This window comes from Brachypodium distachyon, chromosome 2 (genome assembly GCF_000005505.3).
Source record: "Brachypodium distachyon strain Bd21 chromosome 2, Brachypodium_distachyon_v3.0, whole genome shotgun sequence".
Classification (NCBI taxonomy): Eukaryota; Viridiplantae; Streptophyta; class Magnoliopsida; order Poales; family Poaceae; genus Brachypodium; species Brachypodium distachyon.
The window spans coordinates 13405125-13415829 of NC_016132.3; the positions used below are offsets into that span (position 1 = coordinate 13405125).

Sequence of the window (10705 nt, forward strand, 5' to 3'; positions counted from 1 at the left end):
GCGAATTTTTTGGCGAGGTAGTTTGGTCGTTTGTACCAGTTGTGCGTGTCTTCTTGTCGCTGCTTGTGGGCCGGCGTCGCTGCCAAGGGCCACCGTCAGGTTGTACGTGCGCGGGCGGGTAGGGGAGTTGTTCTCGGTGGTTTGCATGTTGTGGTGGCCATACATGCAGGCTGACGCGTGTTCCTCCTTTCATGCGTTGTCATGGTGCTTTCTAAAGCGAGGTTGCGTGGACCGTGCGTTGTCTACGCAGAGTTTTCTGGAGTTAGTTCGCTGGCAGTTGTGGGTTTTGGGGTGTTTGTTCTGGCGGGTTCTTCTTGGGCTGTATATATAGACCTGGTGGGTGTTGTTTTTGATTCGTCGGCTCTCTCCTCGGTGTTGATCCGGTCTGTTTCCTTTCTTCTCGCCGGCGTCAGGCTTTTCCGTGTGGTTGTTTGTTGGTGTGTGGTTGATTGGAGCTGTCGCTCTAGTTTTTTTTTTCTCTTCATCGACGTGGTGCAGCCGTTGAGATCGATTGGGTATTGCTGCATGTGTGGGCTCGGCGGCTCGTGCGGAGTAGCGGTGGCGGTGGCTCTCTATAGGAGGGCGACGGCTGTAGCTCGCGAGGTGGCGGTGGGGACTCGAGTGGACGTAGGCGGCGGGGCCTGATTTCGTGGTTGTGTGGGAGGTGGCGGCGACGGAGGCTCTCGCCGTCTCGCGGTTGCAGAAGGAGGCGGCCGCGGCGGATTTGGTTTCAGGATGCCGTTGGGCATCTCTTACCCGATCTCATAGGGCGACTGAGCGGCGGCCCACCGTCGAGTCGCCGACGAGGCACGGTCGCGGGAGGCGGCCATGGTGGTTCGCGGCCCTTCTCCTCCTCCTGGCCGTGGCAATGCTCTCCGTCGATGCGTTCCCGGCCGCTGACCCGTTCTGCCCCTGCCCGTGGGACAACATCATGAAGTTCTCCACGTGCGCCGCCGTGCTCGGCGTCCTAGGCGCCCAAGCCGGCTCGCAGTTGATAGGGAGCGACTGCTGCATGCTCGTGTCCGGACTTGACGCGGCGGAAGTGGCCACGTGAGTCTGCATCGCAGCAAAGGAGAGCGTTCTCGGCACCAGTACATGCAGCAAGGAGCTCCCCAACGGGTTCAACCGTTCAAGTGTGCGTGCTCTCCTCCACTGCCTCTGATATTACTCGATCTCTGATGTCTTTGGTGTCAGCCTGTTGACGATGAGGGATTGTTGTTTGGTTGCCTGTGATGTTACTCAATCGAGATTGGTTGTTGTTTGTTATTAGCTCTTTCCTGATTTTCCCGGGCACTCAGTGGATGGGTAATTATGGGGAGGGCAAGCTTGGGGAATTTATTTCATGAATACAGAGAGGGCAACAGATGGGTTAAGCAAAACCCTCCCCAAGTGCATCCTGAATTTAGTTCTTATTCTTAATCTCAGGGGAACTTTGTTGTTGTTCTTTCAGAATTTTTGCCCCCACAGCCCCTGCTCTGCTCTGCTCCTCCTCCTTTCTGGGTCGACGATATAATGATGATATGCACTGTAGTCTAGCACTATTATAATATACAAAATACTATTACGAATGCTCATGACATTTTTCTAATAAGGATGTAAAATCCGAGGTGTTTATATCTTTTTTTCCTAGCGATGGATCTGTATAACACGGCTTGTGTCCTTATTAAATCGGTTTTGACTCTGGCAACTTTTTCAGCTCTTCTCTAAACTTGGTACGTTGGAGTTTCTTAATTAATTATTAATCCATTTCATTCCTGTTAATTGCAAGATGACAAGCTTCTTTCATTTTCAGTTCTACCGCAGTTCTATTTCTTGATGGGAGTTCTTTTTCAGTTTTAGTTATTCTTCTTAAATTTGTTACCTTCTGATGTGCTGAACTACATATATATGCTCTCCACGATGTTCGGTCTCGCGACGAAGCTGCGGCAGCACCCGTCTCGGGCGGATGCAAACGACCTGCATCAGCGCCGGCCGGCCCAGTTCTGCGACATGGTACACCAGGTAACCGGACGACTTCGACCTCCCGTCCTTCCCTCCCAGGCTTCCGTCTCCCCCGTCGCAACAACGGCCGAGGCAGCAGCATCAGGCGGCGGATCATGCCAGGTTTGGTACCAGCATATTTTCGTTTGGGAGATAGGGCCTTTTGCTGCTTTGGCTGCCGTTCTGGGTTTTGTTTTCTCACATCGATGCGTTTGAGATTTGCAGCAGTACTAACCAGGTATGAGCTTGCCAGGTATTAGTAACTACATGTATGATTTGGTTTTTGTAGAGAGCATATATAAATAATACGCATAGGGCACATAAATACCAAGTTCTAAAAAGTTCAGAGGTCATGGTTGATTTTTCCACGGATATTCAGTATCTGGAGTCGAGTAAATGACTTAAGTAATGATGTACTCCGATCTTATCCAGGTAAAATGACCACTATGGTCAGAGAGGACAATTTTAACATGGACGGATTGGGATGAATTAATACAGTTGGTTTCTTATGGGATATGTTTGCTTGGGCTACCATTTACATTTACACTAACTAGAGAGTAAAATGTAGATCTTAGATGAAGGCATACAAACTTGGAGTGTCTGGTATGTCATTACCTAACACAAGACTATGAATACAACATTAGAGTCAGAATCTAGAGACTTGCCTCTTGTGCAGTATCCTTCCTGGCCTACTCATATGGCAACTGTTTGATTAAAACGTTTTGTTGAACAGCTTGACGACAGGGATGTGTCTTTTCATTGCAGTACCTATTTCTTGTTACTAATTGCTCTTGTGGAACCTAAGTAAGAATTTTGTAGTGACCATTATTGTATGAACCTGTTCAAAATGTACCAGTTACGTTTTAAAGCCAATAAGACCAATTAGCCATTTTTGTTAAGATTAGTGTGGATTTCTGTTCAATTGGAGACTCTTTGGAACACCAGCTCCTTCTTACTTCAGCATTCCTGGTGAATTTCTCCAATTTTTAGCTTTGGTAACTATGAGCCATGCTCACGTTGAACATCCAGGCCTAGGAGGGTCGTGAATTTTGGGGCCAAACCTTTGTAGGCCGTGCCAAGTTCTTCACTCGGTGACCTTGCGCCATTTTGGGGCCAAACCTGCTTGTAGGCAGTGCCAAGTTCTTCATTTGGTGATCCTTAAGTTGAAATTCATGTATTTTGTATTGACTTCTTCCAGATGTTTTGTTTTGAAATTCTTTCGAACGATGTACTCTTAATACATTTTGTTGGAAGAATGTGCATCCATGTATGAAAAATGTGAATTCATATGGTTGCTTTGTATTCTGGGTTTGAGGATCTGAAATGTATAACATTCAGAATTACACAATATCTAGACGGTGTAATCTTGGTCAACTTGAAAAGTTCAATGAGAGTACGTGTGGTACCAAATCGATTTCGTTTCGTGTGAACAATAACAATTGATGGTCGCCTTTTCATCTGAACTAAGGTGGTGAAATATTTATAATTAATATTTGAAGAATCTTATGTTTGAAATCTGAATTGATAGAACAAATATGCATTAATTTTAAGTTGTGTTACACAAAATGACAAGGTCTGCACAATAATAAGAAAAAAGTATTAAGGTGTCGCCGTTTTGGCTTGCGTGCGCACAGCCATGGATATCAGAAGAGGAAGAGAAAAAAAAATTGTCCACTAATCGCTTCAGTTTTTATGGACGGCGCGGCAAAGCACGCCTACCCAGCTAGTAATTGATCAAGATGCTGAAACAGAGGTATATATAGTAGGCACAAAACTGTATTTTACCATAAACAGATGTCCCTGCAACCCAGCGTCCAATATTTTAGACACGCAGTATGCCATTTGACTTGGATCCACAATGCTGAAGTATTTTACTCTGCTGTCTGCTCCTAAACCCTGCATTTACAAAGAGACAGCATGCTAAGTGCTAACGAAAGTAAGAAAAGAGAGATCGAACTGCAAAGCTTCAAATATAATGTAATAATCTGGCTAGTCTGCTGCTAGTCCATAACAGAAATTCCCCAGCATCGACCAAAACTGAAAGATGTATCAACAATTAATTAGCCATGAAAATACGAACCTTTCGCGAAATTGCTTGACTTGAAGACCACAACCTGGCTCCTCCCTGATAACACAAGGCCAATTTCCAGAGGTTCAACAGAGCTTTTGAACCGATGCACAACATTTGCTATACGAGGACCCCTCTGTGCAACTCCATTCCTGTTGTAAATTTCCACAGATGGTTGTGCTATGACAGTTGGATGTCCCCTGGCTCTAACTTCTACAGCAGACTGTGATTCAGATTTTCTTTCAAGTCATCCGTCGTTTGGTTCTGAATGACTAAAGTCAAATGTCCATGAACCATGATGGGCATTGCGTTAAGTAAAATCCCTGCCTGGAGTCCTCAAAAAAAAAACTGTGTGGATTTTTCACAGCAAAAGTATCTGGTGTTACAAGACCATGATCCTTGTCCGAGTGACACAGAGTTGCATTAGAATCAGACGCAATCAACCTATGAGATGTATTTGAGATTTCTAAACTGGGATTCATATTGGTTTTATCATGAATCATAGTCTCTGGACAAATCAATAGGTGCAAGCAACCAATCAATAGGTGCACATTAACAGATCTAAGTAGCGACGGTGAAAATTGAGCAACCTGAAGAATGGATACCTAGGAGCGAATTAGGTACTTGACTTAATTAAGCAGTGAGGGTTTGAACCCACACCGGCTGACCCACCATCTATGCTGCTAGCCTGTAAGCCTTCTAAACAAACTACCTTACAAATGTGTCACACATATGCACTAGGAAGAACGCCGGAAACATTTGACAGATATGCCGTCGCACCGTATAAAGAGAGAAAAAAATTTCAGACATGCTAGGTTACTCGGACAAAGTTTTTCCTTTTACTTGCTTGTTCGGTTAATTATTTCTATAAACTCTTTCGAAATACAATAATAGATAGAGATTCTAATTTACTTCTCCTAAGGACTCTTTATTTCCTTCCTCTTGTCTTCGCAACCATTCTCATTCTTCACAATATCAAGTATTGCACCGATTTCAGCTAGGCTCTTTATTCCGAGTTTAGCCCAGCTCCATGTTGTATCCTCATACTCCAAATCATCCTCACGACACCGAAGTATCGACAAATTTTGCCACTGAAAAACTAATTCATACTCTTCTGCTGAGAGAAACCCTCCTGTTATCCAAGAAGATTTGCATTTATCCCTAATAGGCTTAAATCTCACGGCTTCGGATGTCACCAACTCAAATACAAGCATTGCTTTCCTGATAGGTTCCAAAGATTCCACCGTTGAGGCTGGATCATGTTCATAGTCTGCTAGTAGACTCGCTGCAGTTCGGGCCGCTGACCTTCCTAGACGTACTGTTCCGAGAAATGGATCAATATTAGTCCATTTTTTTTCTGATTGAAGAGACCATGATAAGTCTCCTTGAAGGGCAATATTACGCAGCCAGGGATCAGGGAATGTTTTGTGCAATATGCTCCCATTTCATTTATGAAAACTAGCAGGTAACCTGTATCCGCCCTAAACAATAAGAACGCGTACTTTCCAGAATCACCTTTCACCCTCACTTTAATCCACCTAGGTGGCATCTTGCCGTCAGGAGTTTGTTTGGTAAATATGAAATGAGGCTGAACCGGAAAACTCTTCTCTTTCAACGAATACTCTTCCGTATTTGATCCTAGGGAAGTACGTACTTCACCAAAATATACGTTGCATGCTTCGTCTCCCCATTTATCGTCGAACAGTATGTCTTCGACATCTAGCTCCTGACTTTTTGTCTGTGTGACGATTGGAGACGACAACAAACACAACGGCAAGAATGATGCTTAACATCTGACCGAAACACCTCGAGATAATCTTCATGTTTATGGCTACGAACAACCCAATAATCCCTGCATTCATACATATATATAAAGGCGATAAGCAGTGAATCCGCCTTTTCCTAAAAAGAGGGTATGTATTTATGCCCTATTTAATTTTAATTCATAGGGACCGGACTAAGGTCGGTTTGGTTGAACTATATGCGAAAAGAGACAAGTGGATCTGTTCAAGATCATGTTGGAGTGGATGGAAAATTTCATATGAAATGCAAAGAAAAGCTTGTAGTTATAGGGTACAATCCTACTAATCAAAGACACACCTCTAGGAAACAGAGTAACACAAAACTTCAACTCCTAAAGATTTTGACAAAAGAAAAACACAGCTCCAACACCAATGATTAACAACAACACAAAGGGCTCTTGTAATTGTCAGGAAATAAAAAATAATCAAATTTTGAAGTTTCGAAAAATTATGAAAGCAAATATGCAAGTATATGTTGATGTCTACTAAGCACATGCAAATTTTCACTAAGAAATGTGTTAATTTGTGGGCTACACAAAAGAATTAGAGAAATTTTACGGTACCCTGGTACTCCACAAGAGCATATGGGAGTACCGATTAAATCCAACCATCGATCTGCAGGGGTAATTTTGACTTTTATTCCTGATGAAATCAACCGCAGAACGCCGGTAGTGATCGGAGTCGATTGCTAGCCGCCGCCATCTTCTTATTTCCAGGCCCTAACCGCTCGCCATTTGCGTCCACCCCGTGTTAATTGGGTAGGGTTGCCTCTGCATCTTCTCGCCAAGCCGTCAATGGATGGAGATTGGAGAGGCCCTGCAACCTCGGACCAGCGGCTCGTTACTAGTTCAGATGCATGCCAATTAAGCCTTGAAAAATTGCATTCCAATTCAACAAACCGTAATCACTCAGGCGGCTGTCGTGTGCAACATGGATTAAGATTTTAAATTTTATTTTGACGAGCTATGGTGTTGGAGGAGCAGGGCAATCCATGGTTTGTACTCCCCTATCTCAGTAGCTAAAGGCCATCCAGGATGTGGCCGCGCAGGACGAGGCCAACCCCTAGGTCTCCGCGCCGGCGGCGGCGTTTCACACGACAATTCCGGGCATAAAGAACCCTGCGCCGTCCATTAAGGGCCCACGGTCGCTGCATCCGTGATTTTGTGATTAGGGTTTTCAATGAAATAGGGAATTAAATTTGTGCATCGAGTTATAATTACGATTTTACCCTTACCATAAAGGCACTCCCTGATTTCTTGTGGTACTCTTTAAACTTGTGGTGGAGTACCCCATTAGATTTAGCTAAATAGATGGCTCATATTTATTCTGGAGTACTATAAAAGAGTTCAAGAATTAAGTGTGTGCATTCATTGAAGGTAGTGTTTTCTGCTATTAAAAATCCACAAACTTGGATTTTCTGTATAGCTGAAATCTTAATAAACTTCTTTATGAAAATCTACATCTATGTATAGGACATATTTATATATATGTGTGTGTGCATGTTTTTTTCACAATTATTCAAAACTTGTAAAAGATGTTTTTTGTTTTTTTTAAAAAAAAAATCTGCCCGAGCTCCAAACGTCAGGTTCAACAAAAGCAGAGCTCATGTCTTTCCCTTCCGGCTCCCTCCGCCCCGCTGCATTGAGGGCTTCACCCCACTCCCCTGCCCTGCTCTGATCGCAGACCCTCCACAAAGGCTAAAATTCATTGCAGTCCTAAAGATTACCTAACAAGAGGCTCGTACCTCCAGCAGCTCGTGCGACGACGTCGAAGATGGAGCCACCAGCACCCACATCGGCGGCGGTCGTCGGCATCATCCGGCCACCGAGCAGCAGCGCCCCTGTGAAGAGAAGCCGACGCATTGTCCATAAGTGTCAAAATTCTTTGCAGTTGGTAAAGATTACCGGATGAGAGGTTGCGTTGCGTACCTCCAGCAGGTACTTGAGCTCGAGTAGAGGTCGCAGTGGTGTCGGCTTTCACGTCGAAGATGGTGACAACGGCATCCGGAGCAGCGGCGTTGGTCGTCAGTGTCGCGAGATGATTGGCTGATGCCGGTGTCATCGGGCCACCGAGCAGCAGCGCCGCTGCGAAAGAAGAAGCCGAACGATTTTGCTCAAAATTCTTTGCAGTTACTAAAAAGAGGAGTGAATTCCAGTTTCTACCCTCTAATTTGAAAATTTTGACAGCAATTACCCCATTCAGTGTAAATTCTCAAATATTACCCCATTTAGCAAAAGTTGTAGGAGTACCAAATTTTACCCCCTCTTTAAGATTTTGATCCTGTTTTCCTCCAATTCTGATCGTTCTGACCCATTAATCAGGCTGACACCTGGAAGAAGATGTAGGGAGGAGGTGGTCGAGCTAGACAAGGTTCATGACGACGCTTGTGCTGGACAACATGGAAGGAGCCGGAGACGACAATGAACACGTCGCTGCCGCTGGTGGTGAAGAAGAGCGAGCGAGCGAGCTTCTTGTCCATGGACGTACTGGTCGAGCGGAGCCCATGCGCGGGATCGGCCTCACCGGTAAATTGCATTGCATTGCCAACGGGAAGCAAACCTACGGGCTCATCGTCGGAGCATTCACGCCCCAAGTGGTCAAAATTGGAGAGAGATCGGATGAAATTCTTAAATGGGGTGAAATCCGGTACAACTTATACTAGATGGAGCCAAGATTTAGAATTCTCACTAAATTGGGTAATTGTTGTCAAAAAAATTCAAAGCATAGGATAAAAAGTGGAATTTACTCAAAGAGATTACCGAATGCGTACCTCCGGAAGCTCTTGCGGCGAAGAAGACGGGGGCAACAGCGGCGGCGCTCGTCGCGAGATGGTTGCGCGGCGCCGACGCCGGCGTCATCCGGCCGGCGACCAGCAGCGTGCCGGTCCCGACAGCGGCGACGGCGGCACCGGCATCCGACGCATTAGCTGCTCTCGTCGCGAGATGGTTGCTCTTGCTCGGCGCCGACGCCGGCGTCATCCAGCCGGCGGGCAGGAGCAGCGTGCTGGTCTCTTCGGCCGCTCGTGCGACGAAAGAGACGGGGACAGCAGCGGCGGCGGCACCGGCATCCGAGGCAGCGGCGGCGGCGGCGCTCGTCGCGAGATGGTTGACCGGCGCCGACGCCGGCTTCATCCGGCCGGCGAGCAGCAGCAGCAGCGCCGCAAGCAAGAACAGCCGCAGCATCGGAAACCGCCGGGACACGCCTTTCGCCTCCTCCTTTGATCTGGCTGGCTCAAGAAGAGGAAGCCGCTCGCTCGGTCACGCCGTTCGCCTCCTTGCTCTTGCTCGATAAGAAGCATGAAGAGGAAGCCGCTGGGCCACGCCGTTCTAAGCAAGATAAAAAGAAAGGCTTCAAATCCAAGCACCGTCCAAAATTCAGAGGACAAAGAAAAATCAGACATGAACAATGTAGCATTCGTACCGTGATTCGTTGGTTACTAGAGTCAGTTAGAGACCATATACAACAGTTTTGAACGGTAGTCATGACTGAGCTGTGAGTTGTGTTGAAAGAGTGCCTACACTAGAGATTGAACAGTAACATTGCCATGGTTGCCTTTGAGTTTTAACTCTGTGCACCTGTTGGTGTGTCCTCCTGCAATATCCCATCTTCATCTTTGTGCTGTTTCTTGTGCTTCACTCACTCCCAGGGAATGCATCCACTGTCAGGTGACAAATTGTTGAATTAACCTGTTCGTGTGGGATCCTCCTACACATTGAAGTTCAGGTCGAGATAACCTTGGTCGCGGCCTTGCCGCTTCATCCTTCCATGATGAACATGAACACCCAGAGGGGATCAACTCATCAACAAAAGGATTAAGCCACCTGTCGAATCGAAGCATCAGGTCTCTGTCAACATCTAGAGTGCAACTGATGTTGTATTTCATCTGACTGTGCCAGCTGCATCTTCTACACCCATGTACTCCCTCATTTGCAATGGCAGGTCTCCCCCAGCAATATCCATTTCTCAATTCAATTTCGCCCTGCAGTTACAGGCTTGCAACTACGTATTTTTCCATTTCCTTTCCGAAAAAAAACGTATTTTCCATTTGTCGTTGATTTTCCTAGGCCTATGTTGGGCCAGGAAAGGGAATATCGGGCCGGGCCTTTCGACCCCTCAGTTGGGCCGGCCTTACAGTTTCCAAATTTTCTTCGTTTCGTGCTCTGTTCAACTGATGCCACTGAAGCAACTCGATCTGTGAAGCTTTCTGAAGCTCCAATAAATCATCAATCATGTGCTAATTAATTGCGACTCGTCTGTCTCCTTCACGACTCCTTGCATCGCGTGGTACACGAGAGTTGGGCTGTGAAAATGGCGTCTGCGGCGGAGGACCGGCCGGACAGGACCCCAGCAGGCTAGTATCCGTCAACATAAATGCATGACATGGTTGCCAGCCAGTGTACTGTTCGTCGAAATCCGTTGATTGGCACTGGAATTCTATAGTGTTTTTTGTTTTGCTTTATGTGGTCTTTATCAGTAGTACTAAATGCATGTTCTATGTGGTAATTTGACAATATGAATGTCTTCATCAGTGGTACTATAGACTTTGAAAAACTACTGAAAATTGGGACCAAAGCATGCTTGGTCCATAATAAACATAAACATAACAGTAACTAAGGATTTTCCCCAGGAGGTTAAAATCCTACGATTCCACTGGTATGTAAGTACTGCAACTTGTATCAAAAAAATCCTGAAGTTTAAAATGCTGAAATCTTATAAGATATATTTCGTTGAACTTCATTTTAATCAAAGAAGCTAGGCCACGTACACGACACATCCACGTACACGTACGTAATATTATATTCCATGAGTGTCATCGATATCAATATTGTAGACACAGGTACGTACTGACGACCAG

General features: G+C 45.7%; 1 protein-coding gene across 3 annotated transcripts; it reads right to left on the bottom strand.

The window, feature by feature from the left end:
• Nucleotides 1-3534: 3534 nt before the first annotated feature.
• LOC106866176 (ice-structuring glycoprotein-like) lies at nt 3535-9447 on the bottom strand. Of its 3 annotated transcripts, XM_024458452.1 has the most exons (5): nt 8621-9447; nt 7779-7934; nt 7595-7690; nt 4061-5900; nt 3535-3876 (listed from the first exon to the last, which is right to left on the bottom strand). In XM_024458452.1, the coding sequence occupies exons 1-4, from the start codon at nt 9030-9032 to the stop codon at nt 5740-5742; spliced, it is 825 nt and encodes a 274-aa protein (XP_024314220.1). In that variant the 5' UTR covers nt 9033-9447; the 3' UTR covers nt 3535-3876; nt 4061-5739. The 3 variants fall into 3 exon arrangements, with proteins under 3 accessions (XP_024314220.1, XP_024314221.1, XP_024314222.1); XM_024458453.1 differs by lacking the exons at nt 3535-3876; nt 4061-5900 and adding an exon at nt 6249-6666 and having other exon boundaries at nt 7577-7690; nt 8621-9446; XM_024458454.1 differs by lacking the exons at nt 3535-3876; nt 4061-5900 and adding an exon at nt 6249-6666 and having other exon boundaries at nt 8621-9437.
• Nucleotides 9448-10705: the final 1258 nt, after the last annotated feature.